We start from the raw sequence: 22,504 nt of genomic DNA on the forward strand, positions 1-22,504 counted from the left end.
TGTTTTTCTACGCGTGTATAAATAATTGATCCAAATGCGAATATTTATGATATCTGATAACGCGTGCTTTTCTTCCGCCCCCTATCCTTCTGATGAAATTGCCAGGTCCTCTGCACCGAGTCATATACATATAGAGCGATAACAAAGCGTCATGTAAACTGTATACCAGGCTGTAGGAAGCGAAGCGGGTCAGTGCTCCCCTCAGCCGTGATATCGAGATACGAGGGCGGATAGGACACACGCGAGGCATAAGGGTTAAATTCGCTTCGGGCACGTCGCAATTCAGTAGCTCATGCATTCCAAACTCTGCATATATGCGCGCTCGCGTGATTCTGCAGTCCGCAATAAGTGAATTCGCGTTTCTCTCCCCACGAGAGCTGCTCGGCCGGTGAACCTCCCCCTCTCCCCGTTACAAGTGCGTTTCGAGTATATCGATATATGTACATAATAACGATGCTCGTTAATCATTCGCAAAAGCCCTTGTGTTTGTCGTTTTGTTATTCTAAAAACAATATTCGCCATACAATCTGATCTTTGATCCTATCTCATTAACAAACATATTATAATTTGCATATCACAAGATGCACAGTGCATTTCAAATTGTCGAAAGGGAATATAATGTACTGCCTGTTTGTGTGTGTGTGTGTGCCATACACATCGACTTATTATTGATTATTATTGCCTCGAAACTAATTTATATGCGTATCTTAAAATCTCGATAGTTAATTTGAATGCCTGTTAATTACTCACCGCGTAGTGTATATTATTATCTCGTTATAATTATTCATTGCAAATAATATTCTATCTTGATGCCCATTCGATGCTTAATCAATTATTTATCACATGAGAATTTTAATTACGTTCATTACTATAAAATGAAATATCGCAAATACAAATACACTTTAATTAAATCTTGCGGCTTAATTTGGCATATAAAAGCATGAAAAATTGATCTCTTCCAAAATATGTATTTCTTGTGATCTTTGGACAATTTCCAAATTAATTTAATAATTAATTATTATAACTGTATTTTTAATATTAATTAATTCTTTTAATCCTCAATTATCAAAGAGAGTCTCTCTTTGTCTATATTTAAATATAAAAATATATTAAATACAACAAATATAACATTATGTATAATTTTATTATATTTTTTGAACAACTCAGGCTTATGTAATCATGTAGTTAAAGTTTAAAAATCTTATACATTTTACATAATTATTTTAATTTATATTTTTATTTTAAATTGTAAATATGTTTATAAAAATATATGAGTATAATCGAGAGAAATTTTCCCTCAATAATCAAATGTGACAGCACAGTTATATTGGAAATTAAAAGGGTTGAATCATCTATATGTCGCAAGATTAAATTCCACCGAGCAATATTTGCGAATAGTTGCAAACATTGATATGCTCGCGTTATAATTGATATTAAAAATAACATTTTCTATACATAGCTTGCGATATTATTTAGAAGACGTTTCATACCGATTAAGAATATGATATGCCTCAGATGTTTTTACGAATGCGATACAACTGCCAAACAACTTGACAAAAAATAAATAAATATAATTGATGTAAAGAAATGTTATCGATCTCTGTTACGTCACATCCCTCGTTCAATTTCCAATCCAACAATATGATGTAAAAAAAAAGAAGGCAAGAGAATCCGCGCATTTTATTTAATTTTTCACAAGGTTTAAAAAATTGATAACCGGGTAAAGTTAGGGGAGTAGTTTAATATAAGAGAGAGATGACATATCTCACTTTTGGACATAATTGGAAGAAGGGTGTTGGAATTATGCGGTATCCATTGTGCATTGAAATGGCTGATTGTCTACCGAATTTTTGTCTCTGTGTTAATATTTTACCGCTTTTTTTCTAATTAATTTTCTCTAATTAATTTTTTAGCCGTGTCATTTAGTAATGATAACAGCAATTTACATTGAAACGTGATATAATTAGTGAAACACGCCCGTTAAAAAAATAATTGCTAGCAAAAAAAAAGTATCATTTAAAAAATTAAATTATTATATACTTCTTATTCTTTCGAAATAAATTAATTAAGGTCAATATATTAAAAGTGGAACACTTATTTTCTATATAAAATTAAATTATTACGTTGTCTCTTTCTTTCTACTTAAAGAGAGATGTGAAAAAAATTATTAAGATTTTTAACGATTAAATGTTTGTAAAATATTGTGTGCTAATTGTTGCATTTTTTTCTAACTTTATTTTAATTTTTTATTCTTTAAATTTGATCTACTTTTTGTCGCGACTTGAGCTTTTCGAAAATAATCTATTAGGAATAGTATATCTTGCTTTAAGAGTTAATTTAATATGATGTCTATTGGAGAATTATATATCTAAATAAAAATGTACTTTTGTACACTTTAAAGTAACCTAAATTTTCCGCACGTGCTTTTATCTGCGAATGCATTAGACAAATTGAAATCAATTTTTTGTCTATCATTTCTATTTATATATGTCTTTTTCTCGTGCATCTTTCATCTAAGTACGAAGAGAGACCACACATAGTAATTTAATTTTATAAAATTGTTATTATATAACAGCTCTTAATTTATAAAAACACACGTTCGCGTGAGACCTCTCAGTCTCAGTCATATAGAGAGGGAAATGTAACGTATAATCAAGATAAAACACGGTCTTTAATTAATTAGCATAGATGAAAATTAATTTGCTAAAAATGATATATATTATATCGTTGCAAATAATATTTGATAATTCCTTACGGGATCTCACTTCATAATTACCTCATTATTCGCATCAGTCATGCGAATAACAATTTCTAATTTAATAATATTTAATTAAAATTATTTCAAATATTTCAAGATCTTAATTTTCATAAAATTCATATACCTAATGCTTTTCCGCGACGTTTACATTCTGGATAAATTTATTTAAAATTTATTTATCTTCGTTAAACAATGGGATGACATCCATCGTATTGTGATATCGCGGGTAATCTATTATTATCGATCGGTGGCGCATTAATTAGTAACGAGACGTGGAAGGCGTGATGTATAACATTTTGTGGCACAGCACAAATGCATTTCACTGCTCGCAGTCTCAATAGACATTAAATACGTTATTTGTATTACTTAAATTGAAAGCAATATGCGCAAGTCATCGGGAAATTAAATAATTAGTGCATAGAACGGAATTTATCGTTGTGTAACATTACATGTCAATCACGACTGAAAATCACTATGATATAACAATAAAAGAGATATGCGATGATAATTGCATTAACATCCATAATCGAAGGATTTCTTATAAAGACATCGCGATAAATGAAGATGTAAAGATATTTATTCAAGATAATTTAAGATCATAAATTAAATCCTCCCCGTACAAATAAGAATTAATATTATAATAAAATCAAAAATTTTGACGTAACATCTTTCCCTGTAAAACGCGTTGTTTATCATAAAATAAAAATGTAAAATGAAAATATTGTCGTTAAAAAAAGGGACATTTTTTTTTATTAAAAAAATAATAATTCTTTATTTTCCGAACAAATAATTCATGATTAAAAAGTAATAAATAAAAGTTGGCAGTTTCTATGAAAAGATGATGAAATGCACTGAGAAAAATCGTTTGATTGTACCAACAAGACGTATATGATTGAAGGCATTTTGATTAAATCAAACAAGAATTTCTAGTTATCATGATAAGACTCGATTTTTTATAACTAGAACGTTTAATAGATTTTACTATAAGGATTTGGTTAGTATTTTCTGGTTGAATCTATAAAATTTCTTGTTACATTAACTTCTTTGCTTGCCGTTAGGCGACGAGCCACTTTTAACTTAACTCGTATTCAATATTTGCCATGAAATGTATATAAAGAACTAGTATTAACCAGAGACTAGTATTAATCAGATTCATGTGGTAATTCCTACAAGAATTCTGGTTCGTCCATTTTCCAACAGACATACTGGTTGAATCTACCAGAATTCTAATTAATGCAACCAGATTTTTTTCTCAGTGTGTGTTTCGTTAAATTCGATTGAAGCTGCCTCCAATAATTCGAAATTATTCGCTTGGTTTTTCATACAGTTGAGATATTTCACGTTTTATAAAAATACATATACAGACGCATCGCATTTTCTAAATCACGAATATATCGAAATTATTAAGATTTTTCAGCGCATAATTTTATAAATGATTAAAAATGCCATTATACGTATCTCGATATTAACATCAGATTTTCATCGACAGGCGTTTAATCATGAACAAACAAACATATATTCACGCAAATATTATTGCGTGGAGATGAATCGTCGCATATTTCGATGGTCGAGATATAAAAAAAAAGTAATTACCAGTTCTCTCTTTAACGACAATTATTATTCGCGCGCAATGAATATTCCGTTATACGAAACATTAATAAATTAAAACAAACACGTGTCCCATCATCGTTTAAATATTCCGTGTTTGAGACTATTATAATATTTAAAATTTAATTACATACATATCTATTCATTTCCCGTTTACTTTTCCGTACAAAGGGAAACGACGCGATGCACGACGATCCCACAAGCATCGTACAAACATCGCAAATAAAATAAATGATAATTACACGCAAACACATGACATATGAGTAAATTTGCTCCGATCGATCGCGCCGTCCTCCTGACCCCGTCATCGATTCGTTCACGAGCGCGCATAGATGTATAGATCGATCGGTGAACCGCGACGTTAATTAGGATGGCGCGCGGGCTAATTAACAGCACATGACAGGTTCGCCCGTCGTTTCGGAATCTCGGCACTTTGTGCACGCGCAACGAGAGACGCACTCCTGATCTACATTACGCACGTGACATATGTATGTATGTACACATATACACTGTGTTCGTGTATTTGAAGATAACGGGCGGCAACATCACACGAGTCGCGTTGCGATGAAATACGCGCGACTGCGAATTTAAATTTTATTAAAATGATGACTTAACGATGAGGGGCAGCGCGAGCGACATACTTGGCATACTTTTGATGCAAAATTAAAATGCAATCATAATTAACGCGCTTTTTGACATTTTTATTTTCATTCGTCAGTTGAATTAACAGATTTTTTCCTCGCGTATATTGCTTTCAAATTTGCACTTTTCGCGTATTTCAAGTTCAGAGGAGCAGCTGCGGGATCGAGCCCTCCAGCTTTCTCGTTATTTCCGCAAAGTGAAAGAAGGGCGAATAATATTTTCCTTGCGGAGAATCAACGTTGACACACGTCGGAATCGTTGAATCATCGCAAACGAACAAAAACGCGTAATTAGACGAGACAGATCAATCGTTACAACTCACCGATCGATGCACCGCCGTTGGCTGTTTCCCGCCACCAGCATCGGGTCGAACGCTCGGCTCTCGTCGATCGGACCGGGGAAGAAATTGCACCGGGTGGTTCGAATCGTGCTGGTTGGAGCGTGCCGATAACCGGGGACGCTCTTCCCACGACGTCCCCGAGATTTATCGCACTCACGACACACGTTACGAGTCACGTTGCCGGGGAAAATCGCGGAAAACCGCGACGTGCACGCGACGAATCCCTCGTTAGGCGCGCGACGCACAGCACCGTTACGCGGTCACCTTCAGACTACGCGGCAGCGGCAACTTCTCGCGGCTTCGTCGCGTCGCGTGAGCGGGAGGAGTGGGGGAAGCGCCGACACGCCAAGCGCGAAATCAAAACACAACATTCCGGCGGTCTGTTTATCTCCACCGTAACGCGCTGTCCTTGGTATTGGTAATCGTTCGTGTATCGAGTCAAAGGGAAGGACGCGAGCTTTATGGCTACTAATTTTATACCTCTCGAAAGTGAAACCTTGAACTAAGACGACGACGGAAATCTCGATAGCGGCGGCAACTTCGCGAGATATTCCAAGCACAATCGAAACACGACATTTCAGAGGTCTGTTTATCTCTATCACAGTGTCATTCGTGGTAGTTTATTCGTGCCGGGTAGAGTCCCTAGAATATAGTCTGGCCACGGTACGTCTCATCTTATTCGTCGAAACGAAATTTGTAAATAAAATGGCGGAACTAATAGAAATTGTTATTAGACAGCTTATTAGAACTGTTATTGGGAATTGTTATTGTTATAAGGAAGCTTAATAATTGAAAAAGAAGTGAGACAAGAAAATTACAAACAATTTTGATTTATTTAAATAAGAAAATTACAACAATTGTATTCTCCTTTTATCAATTTTTAATTACAAAATAAAAAAATTAACTTTCAATAATAAATTTAAGAATTTCATTACTTCTATAGTTGAAAATTATATTTTAAGATATGATAAATGATAAAAAAATAAATATACATTAGCATTTTGAGATATGTCATTCATAAACTGCCACCATGTTTTTTCAAAACTTCTAGATACGCTCATATATATATATATTGCCGCCATGTTTTTTCAAAACTAATCGAGTGGCCAGACTCTATATTCTAGGGACTCTAGTGCCGGGTAGAAAAAAGCGACCAAGTGACGTGACTTTTATCGCTACTCCGATTTCGTCCCCTCGAATGAAGTCTCGAACCCAGACGGTGACGGTGACGTCATCAAATCTCGATGACAGCGGCATTTGTCCGTGTCGTGTCGTGTCGCGCGGGAAAGCAAGGAAGACGCACCAAGCGCGAAATCGAAACAATATTTGCCGTAGATAAATAACGTAACATGTTTATAATCGTATTCGTGTGTGTCGATGTTCAACAAGATAGAAAAGTGCGTAGACGCCGTGCGTGAATATGGAAAATGAATAGAGATCTCGGAAGAATTCGGCTGAATTCTAACCTTCAATATAATTAGCAGGTAATTATAAATTAATTATAAATTAATATATATAATATGGAAAATGGATAGAGATCTCGGAAGAATTCGGCTGAATTCTAACCTTTAATATAATTAGCAGGTAATTCTAAATTAATTCTAAATTAATATATATAATATATCACTAATAATCATTCGTGCTGAATAAAAGAAAAATTTTATTATTAGCTTTATCTCTTTGAATGAAAATAATACAATTTTTTGTCGCGACGCGCGAGAAAGAGGAGCGAGGGAAGGGGAGGGGGAGGGGGAGCGCTAGTATCAGCACAAGTGCGAAAATCAAAACACGACCTTCACATGGGTGAGAGTGATTCGGGAAGATTTTGCGACAGTTTTTGTCGGATTTAAAGAAAACAAGGATCGCATTTTTAACCCGCATTCCGAATGTTACAGCTCTATGTTTCGTCGCGGGACATTCGAGACGGTATAAATCATCCTGTCAAGTGCGTATGCGTGGTATGTGTCGAAAAGTACGTGTGGAAAAGAGGAATCTTGGAAGCGAGCCCGGCCCGTTCTCGATGCTACATTGATATAATTAATGGGTAATTATAAATAATTATGTATCGTTTATATAGTCGTTCGTGCCGAATGAAAGACAGCCACGTGACACGCTACTAATTTCGCCCCCTCGAGCTCGAATAAACATGGCAGCGGCAATTTCTCGTCGCGTCACGTTGCAAACGGAAAAAGGGAGACGCGAGGCATATTAAACGCGAAATTAAAACGCATTTCAAAACTAAACATATTTTAAAACTGGAAAAAAAGATCTAACGAAACGCGCGAATCGCGTGGGAAAGAGAGGGGAAGGATGAGGAGGGAGGAACGCGACATACAAGAAAACGAAATCAAAACGTACATTTGTATTCATATTCCGAATATATTCATGTTACAGCGCTGTGTGACATTTGAGACGAGTCATCCTGCATGTATGTAAAAGGACATGGGCACCGTACGTGAGTGTGGAAAAGAGACAAAGAGATTCTTGGAGCGAGCTCGGCCACCGGTTTTACGTCACTAGCAGGTAATTCTAAATTATTGTTCCCGAAAAGCTCTCGATATTTATTATACATTCGACGTTGCTACGCAGATGTTTGCACATTTCATTAAATAATTTATACTACAATACCGAAAATATTTATTTTATAAATATTTTATTTTGCATTATTATTATAATATCGATTGTTGTTTTTGATATGAAAAAAAGCAATTAAAAAGTAAAGAGAGAAAAAGGAAACATCTTTTCATCTATTAATAATGCGGCTTTTAATAATGCAAGTTTGTTAGACACAATATTGTCAGATGCATATCGATATTCTGTCAAGTAACGTACACGATCGAAGATATTTTGTTAAGCTCCTAAGAGACGCTTAACAAAATATCCGGGGAAAGCATAAATTCCACATGCTACTAGAAGCACGAATAGGGTGCATACAAAACAGCAGACTATTTGCCATTTATAATAGCGACAAACGACGAAACGGCACGCTCTCCACGGATTGCGAAACCAGGAGAAAGAGGTGTCAGGTCGCCTGAAAATATATGCTGATGTAACATATAATAATAATTAACAATCTAGTGTACTACTAATTAACGAATAAATTAATAAATATAAATAATAAATAATAACATATAATAATAATTAACAATCTAGTGTACTACTAATTAACGAATAAATTAATAAATATAAATAATAAATATAAATATAAATATAAATTAATAAATATAAATAATAAATAATAAATATAAATATAAATATAAATTAATAAATATAAATATAAATAATAAATAATATAATTAAGTTTAATAATTAATATTAATAATTAATATACTAAAGAGAGTATCTCTTTTTCGTGGAAGTTGTTAGAAACAAAAATTGTAAATACAAGAATATATTAGAAACAATATTTAAATTAAACGCGATGCTTCAAGATTTATAAAAAACTTCCTTTTTTTAATAATATAACTATATACAATAGAAATAAAATGGAAATCTAGTGAATTATTATTTTATTATTTTTTTGTTGATATAATGAATTATTGTTACACACATGCAATTCATGCTTAGTCGTTTGTCCAAAAAATATATAATTTATAATTTTTCTTTCAATTCGGTGCCTTTGCATTTTCAAATTAAAATAGAAAAATATAAGTTATAATTTTATAATAAAATAATTATATACAAAATAATAAAATTAGACTAAAAGAAAATAAACCTTGGAGATGGAAGATTTTGAGGCGGATCTCTTCCTCTTCCTGCCGGTTGATTGTCCGCATCCATTGCTCGCAAAATAGATATTTCCAACTCAACTTTACCCTGGGATAAAAATTATTTAGTAATCTTGTTTTAATCTTTTTTAAAATTATTTTCCTAATTATATATGTGTCTTAATGAAAAACTGTCGTAAACCGTTCTCGCTTATTGTAGCACATTTTACCGCTTGAATATATTTTCCGCTGTCGATACTGCGAGCGAATGGCCACCAAGCTCTAGTTCGCGTAACTTTAAATAAATTTATGGTTGGTTGCGGTTCAAGTAATTTCATCGTACAGTTTTTGGAGTTTGAGCTGCCCCGCGGCATTCTCGACAAGTCAAGCGTCAACTCTCCTGCAACAAGTTGATTACTTTAGAAAAGCGTAATGATTACAGGACATATCATAAATTACATTAATAAATCTTGAGTAAACTTGAGTAAACTTGATAATGTATTCTTGACCTTATATTTTCCAAGTATACGTTTTTTATTTCGAAAACTCAGTTTTTTCCCGTCAAAAAATTTAAACTCTGGAATTTTTTTAATTTTGATGCAAATTGCGTGAATTTACATATATATACAATATTCAAAGCTTATTAAAAAGTAATTAAAATAAAAATATTAATTGCAAATAAAATACAAAGTATGCGTACTTTGCATCGCGTGTCGACGATTTTTTTTAAACGTTTCTTTAATGGGAGATATCGATGAACTTTAATCACCTAGAAAATCGTCTGAAGAAAAATGATCGCTGTCCCAGACTTGCAAATAAAGTTTACAGGGCAATTTTTCCTCAGTCTCGTTTTTAGCGAAGATTGATATTCTCCTGCGAATTATCATGACATTTTCGCCCTTCGAATACGTGACACGAAACACGAATCTCCAATTAAAGTTGCCCTCGCCGGTCAGAGAGTTGTAATGAACATCGGTTTTCTGATAATCCTCGTATAGAATCCATCTAAATAATTATCGCGAGTGAGAGTTTTCTAATTCGACAATAACAAATTAATCGGCCGATTATATCGTACATTTTACTCGCGTCGTAATTAAGATTCGTTGTTTCAAAAATTTAATTGCGAAAATCATGTTACATTTTTCGCCATCATATATTTAGATTTATTACGAAAAGAAGAGCGAAGAGCGAAAAATGAATGATGTATTATTTTGCGACGATCCATCATCAATTTAATTGCTATTACATTGTGTTTCTCAAATCTCGATGTAATTTTCGGAAAACACATTTTTCACGATCTTATATATTTACAATGACATACCCCTTGACGTAAATGTCGGAACACTTCTCTCCCGTGAGAAATTGGCTTTCGACCAGCGGCACATCCTCGGTATTCCAAATGATTACGCGAATTTCATATTCCTCCGGTGTTGGAGGAGCAATGTTGACCGCAGCTTTCGGCGGCAATTGTCCGACACGAAACATATCGATCCACATTTCGAGTTTGCCCTAAAAAGATATACGCGTATGCACATATTTCGGCGGCGCGAGTGGAAAATATTGTATATTTTTTTCGGTCATTTTTTTTCGGACAAAATTGATGTTTGAAGATCCGACTTAGCTGGGAAAGTTTTCTGATCTGATACGATGAATATAGTTCGCCTGACAAAACTCGCAATGTAATATAGATATAAAGGGAGCTTTTTCTCTTGAGGAGAGAATAACGACGTCTGTATGAAAGTCACGTTTTTTTTCCCCGAAGAACAGAGTTACTTTTCGCGATGAATTGGCGTGTTTTACGTTACCTGCTCGAGACCGGGCCTCTTAACGTTGAAAAGTGGCCGTCTCTCAATGTGTTCTAATACGAGGGCGCATCCGCAGATAGGAAAATCTTGCCAAGAATGAAGCACATTTAGAGCCATACATTCTTCTCTGTCTGTCAGTGTAAGATCGAGTGTTTAGTGTAAATTCACTAATTAGTATCGAGAAACGATATATGTCGAGTAAAAAAAAAAATTATCTTTATTCTGTAGCAATATTTCTGCGCGATCTCTGTTTATTTGAAGCTCGTTTTTTTTTTGGAAAATTATTTTTTTAAGAAAACAAATAAAAAGATAAGAAATCTCTTAATGTAAATGTTTTTTAATTATAAAGTAAATATTTATACGAGTTTCACATTTTTATTATATTATTATATTATTTTTTATTATTTTATTATATTATTATATTATTATATTATAATATTATTATATTATTATATTATTATATTATTTTTTATTATTTTATTATATTATTATTTTTAATTATATTTCACGATATAAACGTTAATTTATATTATTTTTATTATGTGGAATATATATGATATTTGTGTGATATATTATATGTACATTAAATTATATATAATAATATCATTTTTAATAATTGGATCAGATAATTCTTGAACGATGAAATATTACATACTAATCTCGTCTTCGCGTTCGATCACGGCGTGAAAGGGAAATGATTTCTTGCCGATTTTAACCTCGCGTTCGCCATATTCCGGTAACGGTAGGTTGTTCCTTCTGCAGAGAAGCTCCAGAATCTGCGTCGGCCTCTCGCGATCTCTCCAGGCATTGTAACCGGTAGTGCTGTAAATACTCGCGATTCCGCAATGGGCCCGATGCCGGCTGTAGAATCGATTCTCGATGTCGATTCGCGTCTCGCCGATCAGATCGTCGGCCGTCGCGGCGTCAAAGTCCCACACTTGGATCTCTAACATATAATCCTGCGGGAAGGTTGCCTCGATCTCGAACATGCTGCCGGATAATAATGGCTTTGAGTTATTTTTTTCGCGCTATAGATTGATCTAAAGAAAAAAATTTAGATGAAATTGTCTATAGAATTTTTTACAAACTCGCGACATTTTTCAGAATATTAAATTAGATTAAACTAACGTGAATAAATTAAATTTTATTTCGTCTATCACTTTGTTATATATGCGAGAAATCATTTATTTGTCAATCATTTTCTTTTATCCTTGAAAAGGAAAGACAAGGATTTTGGTTGACAGAATAATATCACTCAAACGTAAATCGCTGTTACATTTACAATACGCTGTTACGTAGAGTAGCCGAAAAACCTGATCATGCAGTTTGGAAGCTGCAAAAAAGCCGATACGCACGGATGCACAGATGGATATCGATAAAGCATTTCCCGATAACGCCTAAAGGGAGTAAAGCTACTGCTAGACGCGCCTTCGAAAGAAGCTACGAACGGCTTTTTTGCAGATTTTACCGGCCAAACGTAGGGTTCAATTGATTGGGTATATAATTCTTCCTGTCGCTGATGGAATTTTTTCCCAGCTTTACGTAGAGATACGGGTCTGACTTGCCGCTGAGGGGATCCTTAGGCTGTAAGTTGATGCCTGCGCGAAAAGCAAATTTACCGTCGACTTGATGCCAAGGACGAGCTCCTCTGGTTTGTCGAGAAAAATATAAGGTGTGCTAGGGAAAAAACCTCCACGCATAAAATGAAAAAAGATGTAAATCATCCTTCATGTCTTTTTAATAAAAAAAGAAAATACATGAGGTGGCTAAGAGGTCACGTATCTCACGGGTTCGCTCTCGACTGCAATTTTAGATTCCTTGATAAATTTCAAGTTTACTTTTGCCACGACTTTATTAATAATTTTCAAGAGTAGATGTCTCGATAATGTAGATGCAAATTTTCTTCTCGAGAAATTCAGTATTTTTCTCTTTTATTTACTTTTTCTTTTTCGCGATGCAAGTGGTATGATATGAAGACTAACCCTTTACGACGTACAGTCTAACGAGCAGCTTAACAGGCTCTTGAGGCGGATAATCGTTGCACAGGCCATTAGCCGCGTCTCTCCCGTTTCTCGTTTTGCATGGAAGTTTGTCAGGATGCGGCCATCGGTATATAGAAATATGTCCCTGATGGAAGTCCAGATTTTCGCGTTTAAACGTAAGATTTTAATATATCATGTGCCTGAGACGTTTAATAAATTTATATGATTTGAACGTATACTTATCGCTCGCACTTATTCGTATTCAACAAATTCATAATTTTTTTTTTAAATCAATTAACCTTAAATTTGCCAGCGCAATTATCTTCAACCCGATAGTGAGTCTTGCCTCTTCTTCCGCGCCACAACTCGAAAGTGCTCAGCCGGTCCTGAAACTCCTCGAATTGCGGCTGCATCTCTAGTTCCGTGGAATAAATCTGCTTTCAGTGTCTAAGCGATCAAGTTCGGGCAAATTCATTAAAGCGTACCTTGAATGTTGCCACGAATTTACGACGAAACGTTGTCGTGATTCCAAATTCTCTATTTCGCTCTTCCTACGGAGCCAACGTGACGTACTAAATTTGCATTATCGGATGTCTCGGTTGATTGATCCTAGCCGATTCGTGTTCTACGTCATTATCGTCAGAACCGGTTCATTTATCAACAACGCGATTTATGTACAAAATTAAGAAATAAAATTAAATCCAGGGAAATTCTAGGAAAATTCAAAATTCGTGGGATTACGCGAGCTCGAATATGTGAAAATTTGAGAACCTAAGAATTTAATTTTTCGCAATTTATAATGCGACATACAAAAAAATTTAAACAATTTAAAAACCAAAACGGAGCAGAATAATTAAGCATTTAAGCTTTTAAGCTATTAAGCAGCTTAAATGTTTAAGTATCTAACTTACCGAACATTAACTTGATAAACGTCTAAATAGCTAAGCAATTAAGTTACTAAGCTTCTCAGAGTAGTGAGATATCTAAGCAATTAAATTGGTAAATCTCTAGGCAATTAAATATCTAGGTTAAATATTTAATTAATTTGATATCCAAGCTCTAATATTGAAAATTATTAAATCGAGAATTTATAAGCATATGTTTTGAGAATTAAATATTGGCGATTTTTTTATTTATTATATTAATAAATTCTCGAAAAAAGAATGAATTATAATTTTAGTAATATAGTTTCTTTTTTACTCGAACCGGTTCTCTCATCTACATACCTGAAGGGAAGCAAAATATTTACTCCACCAATCGAGAGTCTCATCATCATTGTCTCCGTAAATTTCTACTTTTTTTCTCCTGGTAAAGAACTTGAATTTCAATATCCTCTTTATAATTACAAACAACCTCTTCAGCTTGGAGAGGATGTCCGTTCCAGCCATTCTCTTATATGCAATGAGACCCTTGATCTCCTCTTTCGAAGGACTATAATCGATTGGTAAAGGTACTAGCCTCAAAAATAAAATAAATATTATATATAAAAGACATATATGCTTAGAGAATAATATAAAAAGTAATTTGTAATGATATGCGCGTATGAAAGATAATAGAATAATAAAATTGACAAGAGAAACGTAATAAAATAATATTTCTTTTTTTAATTTTCTTAAATTTTAGCTTTTTTCTTTCCGTTTTGTATAGTACCTAGAATATAATAAAAAATTGAATTGATTTTTTTTTCATCAATTTCGAATTTAATTCAATTCGAATTAAAATCTAATAAGATGCAAAAAAAGACTAGGAACTAAAGACGCAGGTAATGGTGCGTGAGTAATAATATATTATGATAGAAACTTTGTAAAGTTGTTCCATTTACATACAATAGGAAGCGCAAAAATATATGTTTAAAATGTACTATTGACGACGTTTCGATTCTGCTCTGGATCCTTATCAAAGTCAAATAGGAAAACCATAATATACCGTTTCTTTTTAATTTCTTTTTATTTTATTACATTGACTTCTTTCTTTTATTATTCAGTCAGTTGGTTTAAATAATATTATGTTTTTCTTACGCACCATCACTTGCGTCTTTGGTTCCTAGTCTTCTTTTACATCTTATTAGATTTTAATTTGAAATTGAAGAAAAGAAAAATAAATTCAATTTTTTATTGTATTCTAGGTACTATACAAAACGGAAAGAAAATAGCTAAAATTTAAGAAAATTAAAAAAGAAATATTATTTTATTAAGTTTCTCTTGTCAATTTTATTATTCTATTATCTTTCACATTTATTTTATTATTCTATTATCTTTCATCTTTATATTAATATATTATTACTTTTTACAAATTAAACCATTTTTACATATTAAAATTTTTTTTTTACTTATTCGAATTAAAAATTTATGATATATAAATAAAATAAATATGTACTAACACACTATCGCCGCCTGTCGTTCCGCTAATCGGAATTTTTGCATAAATTTCGGCTCATATATCTGCGCATCATAATCCTCCGCAGTTATTAATTGCTCCAGGAACACATGGATGTTGGGTATAATACAGATCCCTGCATACTTGAAGCAGCCGAATCCGCGGGAGTCGTAAGCCTTTATAGTGATGCTCGGGTAATAAATGTCAAGCTCCGGCATTTCCTAGATAATTTATGCTTTTTAGAGCAATTTTCCCGCTTCCATAAAGTTATTTAATTAGATTTTAATAATTCTAAACTGTCGTAATTAAAGTAACGACTTGTTATTTTTATCGAACGGATTAATCCAGTCTTTTAAAGAAAATATTAAAAAATTGTCATTAATTGTTCATTAAATTGAGCATAGTAATAATTGAGATGAGCAGCTCGCATAAAGTCTCTAATCAAATATTTTCGAGATTACCAGCTCGATTATAATGCGCGGTTCCTCAAAGTTGCTGAATCTCTTTGCGTTCTTCATCACTTCCGACTTGACGTGGATTCCAGCGCATTCCACTATAATTCTTGGTCTACGAACCGGCATACAATTTATCTTCCTCATGTCGCGAACACCCCAAAAGATCACCTCGAGCCTGTAGCTTGCCATTTTCGGTCTGATATCCGGTGGGATGCTGTAAATCTTATCTTCCGCTGGCGTATCCAATGGAACGTCCAAAATCTCCTTGTTTTCCGTCTGTGCAATAGTACACGCGTACATTTTGACGGATATGTGCGTGTTGACATAACGTGTTCTCTCAAGAGATTAAAAAATAAAACAACACATCAAATATGTATAAAATATATTGCAACGGAAAAAGAAAAGAGAGAGAGGCGACAACAGCGGATATATGTATAATATTTGTCGCGAGAAAAATCGATATAAACTCACTTCTATCAATTCGAAAGCGGCGAGAATCGAGCCGGTGCAATCTTTTCGCGGCTGAAATTCGTACCATTGTAATTTCGGTGGAAAATCGGGCGGCGAGTAAGTTTCTAGTGCGAGCTTCACTAATGGCACCGCGATACATTTGCCGCAGAATTCCTTCGTGGCCTGCATTATGTTTTTTACCCAAGTACAATATATAAATGTGGGAAAAATAGCTTTAAAATTTTTTTTAACTTCCGCTTGAAAATTGTTATTTTAAATATATTGTAAATAACGCGGAAAATATAGTTTTCATGTAAACCACATTTTAATACTACATTTTTGTTTTCTTAACGCACATTTACTATAGGTTTTTTTTTCTAAAAAAATATTGGAAAATTTATTTCCCTTACGCATAGATCCTGGTCGAAAACCTGCAGGACAACTTCGGGTGGTGACGATTTAATGTATTCATTAGTGCCATGTAGGACAATTGGGGGAAAAATTAACGTCTGATCCCAAAATGGATCTAAACTTTGCCTTATCACCTGCAAATATATCAGTGTACTTACTCTCATTTTCTTAAAGTTATTAACTTATTAATTCGTTTAATTAATTTTTCTACTTAATTGATAATAGATATATTATTTTCCAAAGAAAGAAAAATAATGACACATGTAAACTTAACTTCTTTAAATATAAATTAAATTTAATAAAATAAAACATCAAGTGCTCGTACATATGCACATAACGCATACGCAGTATGAAACACAGATGCATATCGCTATCAAAATGATATCTTCATTTAAACGTAATATGTTGCATGTGCAACATTAATCATGCTCATGTTACATCAGTCGTTTCGTCCTCGTGCGTTTCGAGTGAAATGTCATAGGAATATGCGCCGTAGAAATTTCACGGTATCATGACCGTAAATACTGGTATTGCGTATCCACGATCGCCACGCGAACTAGAATTATCGCAGTGAACGTTGATCGAACTCGCGAGAAAACCCGGGAAAGAAGAATCCGCGCGATTTATATGCAATGTGTGACATTTACCGGCGAAACTTGTACGTAACTCACTCGCGTGGAAGTCGTGTATCCCTGGAACGTGACACGTACAAAGGAGTCCGTCAAGCCGGAAGCGTCCATTCCAGGATCGAAGCGACCTTGAAATATATGAGCTCGCAACTGGAACGTCTGTAACGATTGCATTGCACATTGATTTCATTTTCACGCTGCCTATTTAGCCTCATAATATCGAACCCTATTCAACAACGCGGACAATCGTATTCTTATCTACATTCGACGTGTGATGTATGATGAATCGCGCATTTCGTAACTATCGTATCGTTCTCTCACCGAGGACCGATTGTACTCGATATACTTCGGGAAGGTATTGACGTTGGAGCCGTGATCGATCTCGTATCCCGGAGGGATCGCGCTCCAACAGGCAGCGGCGTACTTTGCGTTGCCGAGCCACAGGAAGGCCTCGATTTTACAGGCATTAGGCTCGACGCTTTCGTCGTCCTCGTCGTCCGGATTTCCGGGGAAGAGGCTGAATCGTCGGCCACATTTTGCGCCTGCCTCGGCGGCTACCTCGGAATGAATAATCTGCTCCGCGGATAGTCGCGAGTAAGCGACTCGCTTCGAGCCGGCGATCATCCAGATGAAGACGTCTGGCAGACTGTGCTGAGGCTGATTAAGGATATTGAGCTGTCATTTGACGTCGAAATTATAAAGAAAATTTTAAATTGCTCATCAGATTCTTATACAGGGTGAGTTTTTTATCTTGAGACATCGAAATATCTCAAGAAATACGCATCGTACGAAAAAATGTTTCAAACAAAAGTTGTATGGCTTGAAGGGAGCCATCAGATGGTGGCAATGATTTGACCTTGGAGAGTCATTTGAAGGGAAAGCCCTCGAGATAAGCTATAAGAATATGCAATAAAAAATAGGGAGTTCCGTTTAAGAAATTGACGGTGACCTTCACGTGACCTTCAAATGACTCTCCAAGGTCAAATCATTGCCACCATCTGATGGCCCCCTTCAAACCATACAACTTTTGTTTGAAACATTTTTTCGTACGATGCGTATTTCTTGAGATATTTCGATGTCTCAAGATAAAAAACTCACCATGTATTGCGTTTATTTTGAAAAATGTTTATTTTAAAGATGTCACTTCGAACATCTTTTTCTCGACCCGAGCAAATCGTTTGACTCACATCTTCGCACAGTTTCCGCAATTTTCTCAAGTATTGATGCCCGTGAATCATGGCGATTCTCATGTAATTGTTGTTTGGAAGTTCGCCGTTGATCTTGATCCTCTCGAGAATGTTTTCGACGCTTTTTAGACACAAGCTCGCGCGATGGCGATCGAGTTTAGTAGTTCCACCTTTCTTTTCATACTTGCCGGTATCCAATATATATAGATAGTGCTTACAGTGAGCTTTCAACGCGCGGATCGTCTCGTTATAAACCTCGAAAGCTGTCGGATTCTGCGTAGCCATGAGAGCCTCTAATTTTTCCAGTCTTACCTCCTGGGAGCGGATTAAACAATTTTTAAGATACTCGATTCACATGGAAATAGCGTCGCTTTCATGCGTCGAGAAATTCCACGATATTTTAAGATACAAGTTTGATTATTATTCCGCGCAACTAAAGGTCTTATTCTCCCTCGCAAATAAATTGGCATAATTTTAATAGTCTGACTTCAAAACGTCTATTTTTTATTAGAAACAAAATTTTAAAAAATAAAAAAATACATTTTTAAATGATGTTGCAACGAACCAAAAATTCGGCGATATATCGGAGATTATTGCTATTGTACATCCGCCATTCCAAATTTGGCCACCAAGATCTCACGTACAGACAAGGCTTTCTAGAACCCAAGGGTACATAATTATATCTGCCGTCCAAGCTGCCAGTGCCTCGCGGAACTGATTGGCTCTCGAAATTCGGTCGCTTTTTTAGCAGCTCGTTTTCTGCCAAAGTCGAGAATAGACAGAGACGATGAGTATATTTTCGTCTCACGTTCAGGGCTAAATATGGTCTCCCGAAACTCTCGCGTGACTTCGACAGTGACATTTTCCATTTGACAAATAGTTTGAAGAAGACAAGAGTCATCAACACAGTGACAAATTTTCAAAGAATTTTCAAAGATTTCATATTTTTATCGAGAACCACTGTAGAAATCAATCGATTGTCTCTCCTCTACTCCTTTAATTGCGAAAAATAAGAGAAAGATACTTGAAGCGAGTTGAAACTTTTGTTTCCAGCTACAATATTATCGTATTTAGTAAAGAAACTTTTTAAGATAGATAGAATACGGCCAACGGGAATAAAAGTTTACGTCGCACCTGATTGGTCGTCGTTATTGCTCTCAGCGCATTGGCTATGTAGAAATTGCCGATTGCCCGCGTTTCCCAGACTCAATTCGAAGCTAATCAATTTCGATCCAAATCGAGAACGATCGATCATGCACACATCATAAAGCACGCCTACCAGGAGATATTCGTCGGTCGACCACAGGCTTTTCTAGATTCCACAGTTTTCTATGAGCTTTTATCGCAACAAAAATAAAATCTCGCAAACTGAAGAAGAATCGTTCTTTAAAAATTACATGGAAATATGTTCTGTTTTATATTATTTTTTAAAATTATTTGAATTACCATAAGCTTTCAATTTATATTAAAATTCTTACTTGACACTTGCTTAATTTATTACAAAATAAAATAAAATCGCACATAAATTTTTTTTATATACAATTATTAAAATTGTTACAAGCATCACAATTACTGAGATGGCAAATTTGTTTTTCTTTGTAAGGGAATTTGCAACTGTATAAAATAACAATCGCGGAAATAAAGAATAGCAATAAATTGAATCACCTCGATAATGGGAAATGCCGAAAGTGTCTCAACCCGGATTCCCGGGGACGCTTCTGGGTCATCCATTTCAGTTTTCAACGACAAAAGTACCCTTCCGCGATACAAAGGCATTGCCATCAAACATCGTCCCGAACAACCGTCCTTCTCTACTGAGCTGGATCCGTAAAAGTGGATAAAAGACGGTCCATACGTTGGTAGGAATCCTGTTAGTGGGAAAGCTAAACGTTACCTTTCGCAATCAATGTCGCACGTTACATCACGCTCTTACGTTATTACTTCCTGGCTCTGACTTTGTCATACATCTCCGAGCTTTAATTAGATCATGTTTGGTTCAAAGAAATCTATTTACGTGCGGAAATAGTTATTCAGGCATGACGCTGTCATAGTATAGGAAAATCTATCGCGAATTTATCAGACGAAAAATTGATGGAAACCAATACAAAAATGCAATGTGAAAGATAGAGATATATTTATATCGAAATTATATTTCATCCGAAATCAGTTATCTGTTGGGCAAAATCAAGTGCGCCATTTCGCGTATTCTTGGCAATAAATTACCTGTATATTTGGCAATCTCACCGTACTCTCCGGAATTCGAAATCTTTGTCATGTCCAGGATATGAACTGCTACAACGCACGTTCGACAACTGTCGATACGGTGTTTTATAGCGATTCGCACACGATGGCAGAGAACAGGAAACATTTCCTTAAAAATGATGCCTTCGTGAAACTTCGGGGAGTAGGTTTGCCACTCCTCGCTTGTCGATCCCTAATAGAAGCATTATATTTTAGTTCGACCGAAAAGCAACATTACTCTCTAAACATTACGCTCTAAATAGATTCCTGTCGTTGTATAGTAGCAATGTGTTATATAATATACACACACACACATACATGCCCACGCGTACACGTTAAATATTTCTCTCGCAGAGAGAACTTGCGACATTTTAAATTTTCATCTCCGTGATTAAAAAGTCGAGTAATTAATTCCAGCGTACTTTCATCCCGGCGAATGATATTTGCACGTAGGGATTAATGTTCTCGAAATCGCTTTTTCTGCACAGGCTGCTCATGTCTGGCAATCCATCGGCGCGATAAACCGTGAAAATGTAACGCGCGCGTTGCCTAAAAGACAGCTTCTCGCTTCCAATAGGCAGCAATAAATTCCTGCCACGTTTATTTAAATATATTCCCACGATATTGCAGCGTAAGAGCGATTAAAATTCTGATGAGAAAGCCAGTATAAAGTAGATGTGTTAATAATATATCCATTTATATAGATATATTGAAATAAATTACCCTTCGATGTCATCTTCGCCTTCCGTTTCTGGATGCATCTTCACCTTCTCATCTTTCGCGTTCACCGTGATATTGCACTTTACGTAACCCTTTGGACCCGACGGATTTTTTGGGTCCATCAGCACGGCCCATTTATGAAAATATTGTCGGTCTACAAGCAAGAATATATTAAAAAAATATATATTTTTTAAAGCTACATTTTCTTAAAATATTTAAGATATAATTCCTTTTTTTATTTCTAAAGCAAAATTTATAGTTTGTCAATATTCTTATTTCTTAATTTTGTTAACTGTTAAATTGTTTGTTAGTCACAAAAACTACTGCCTCCTTTTAAATTAAATCTCGTATAAAGAATTTCGTCTAAAGCGAAGATTTCCCTTGTTATTTCTTATTTAAATCTTGTTTGTAACCTGGCTGTTCCCATACTGTTGCGACTTCAAAGGAAATGCTTCCATGAAACCTTCGAAGAAAATTCCTCAGGTACACGGCTATCGTGATTCTCGTGCTTAGTAGAGTGTCCAGACTACATGTGAAGTCGAATACGAAGTACTGCATGTTTTAAAGGGCAAAATATAAATTCGCAAATGGAATAGGAGCATTTTAAACGTGTATTAATACATGAGAAGATAAACATTTCTCTCGAAAGAAACATTTTAAATTATGGAACATAAATTCCAGCACACATAATAATAGTCTCAAGTTTTTAAACTTGGAAAACTAACCAAAGTACAATGTCTCAAGTATATCAATACCAAAAGAATGTAATTAGCATATCATTTCGATCACGAGATTTAAAAATTAGTTTTGGCAACCGAGTTGAAGAGGATTTAAAAATATTAATTATTCAGGAACACATGGAATAATATTGCATTGTAATTTCGAGTCGCGTATTACTTTTACATCAATCAATAGATTGTCGACAGATTGGATAACTTCACCTCGTTATAAATAGGATTATCGGTCCTCTCGCGTACCACGGTTCTTCTTTTGCGATTCCCGACTTTAACGACGACCAGTGGATTCGCATTTTGCGGCAAGTGTTTTGCTTCGAGTATAGTTATACAAACTTGGTAAATGGGAAACTTTGGTCTGAATTTCTTGAAAGGCATCGCGCACGGCCCGCAAAATCGATCGCTGATATTGGCCACACGCCAAATGTTATTTGCATTTGTTTAACTTGCCGTTTGTTT

General features: G+C 34.8%; 2 protein-coding genes and 1 long non-coding RNA gene across 8 annotated transcripts in view; 1 reads left to right on the plus strand and 2 right to left on the minus strand.

Moving 5' to 3' along the window:
* Sk (small conductance calcium-activated potassium channel) overlaps positions 1–5,776 on the minus strand; it is a 123,926-nt gene extending 118,150 nt beyond the window's left edge. Inside the window, exon 1 of one of the 2 annotated variants that reach the window (XM_083094578.1) lies at positions 5,331–5,776. The gene's annotated coding sequence lies outside the window, so the exon portion shown is untranslated. The remainder of the gene's footprint in view (positions 1–5,330) is intronic. The other variant, XM_083094581.1, reaches the window with a different exon arrangement.
* LOC145968792 (uncharacterized) overlaps positions 5,717–22,504 on the plus strand; it is a 47,746-nt gene continuing 30,958 nt past the window's right edge. The window contains exons 1-4 of one of the 3 annotated variants that reach the window (XR_014437856.1): positions 5,969–6,011; positions 6,459–6,832; positions 7,244–7,392; positions 7,743–7,871. This is a non-coding gene — a long non-coding RNA (uncharacterized LOC145968792). Of the gene's footprint in view, positions 5,932–5,968; positions 6,012–6,458; positions 6,833–6,890; positions 6,933–7,243; positions 7,393–7,742; positions 7,872–22,504 lie in introns of those variants that run through there. The other 2 variants (XR_014437857.1, XR_014437858.1) reach the window with 2 other exon arrangements.
* LOC145968786 (otoferlin) lies at positions 8,043–22,504 on the minus strand. Of its 3 annotated transcripts, XM_083094574.1 has the most exons (27): positions 22,253–22,504; positions 21,725–21,863; positions 21,315–21,465; positions 21,014–21,182; positions 20,595–20,784; positions 20,016–20,218; positions 19,485–19,662; positions 18,916–19,109; positions 18,351–18,665; positions 17,485–17,820; positions 17,206–17,322; positions 16,534–16,668; positions 16,145–16,306; positions 15,680–15,949; positions 15,223–15,439; positions 14,069–14,295; positions 13,328–13,393; positions 13,142–13,276; positions 12,843–12,987; positions 12,329–12,458; positions 11,516–11,850; positions 10,861–10,991; positions 10,377–10,564; positions 9,825–10,060; positions 9,286–9,455; positions 9,064–9,164; positions 8,043–8,379 (listed from the first exon to the last, which is right to left on the minus strand). In XM_083094574.1, the coding sequence occupies exons 1-27, from the start codon at positions 22,421–22,423 to the stop codon at positions 8,199–8,201; spliced, it is 4,992 nt and encodes a 1,663-aa protein (XP_082950700.1). In that variant the 5' UTR covers positions 22,424–22,504; the 3' UTR covers positions 8,043–8,198. The 3 variants fall into 3 exon arrangements, 2 of the variants coding, with proteins under 2 accessions (XP_082950700.1, XP_082950701.1); XM_083094575.1 differs by lacking the exons at positions 21,725–21,863; positions 22,253–22,504 and having other exon boundaries at positions 21,014–21,240; positions 21,315–21,404; XR_014437855.1 differs by lacking the exons at positions 8,043–8,379; positions 9,064–9,164; positions 9,286–9,455 and adding an exon at positions 9,552–9,632 and having other exon boundaries at positions 9,756–10,060; positions 22,253–22,503.

Source organism: Camponotus vicinus, unplaced genomic scaffold, assembly GCF_025532165.1.
Source record: "Camponotus vicinus isolate PSW18456_S1 unplaced genomic scaffold, iyCamVici1.0 SCAF_3, whole genome shotgun sequence".
NCBI lineage: Eukaryota > Metazoa > Arthropoda > Insecta > Hymenoptera > Formicidae > Camponotus > Camponotus vicinus.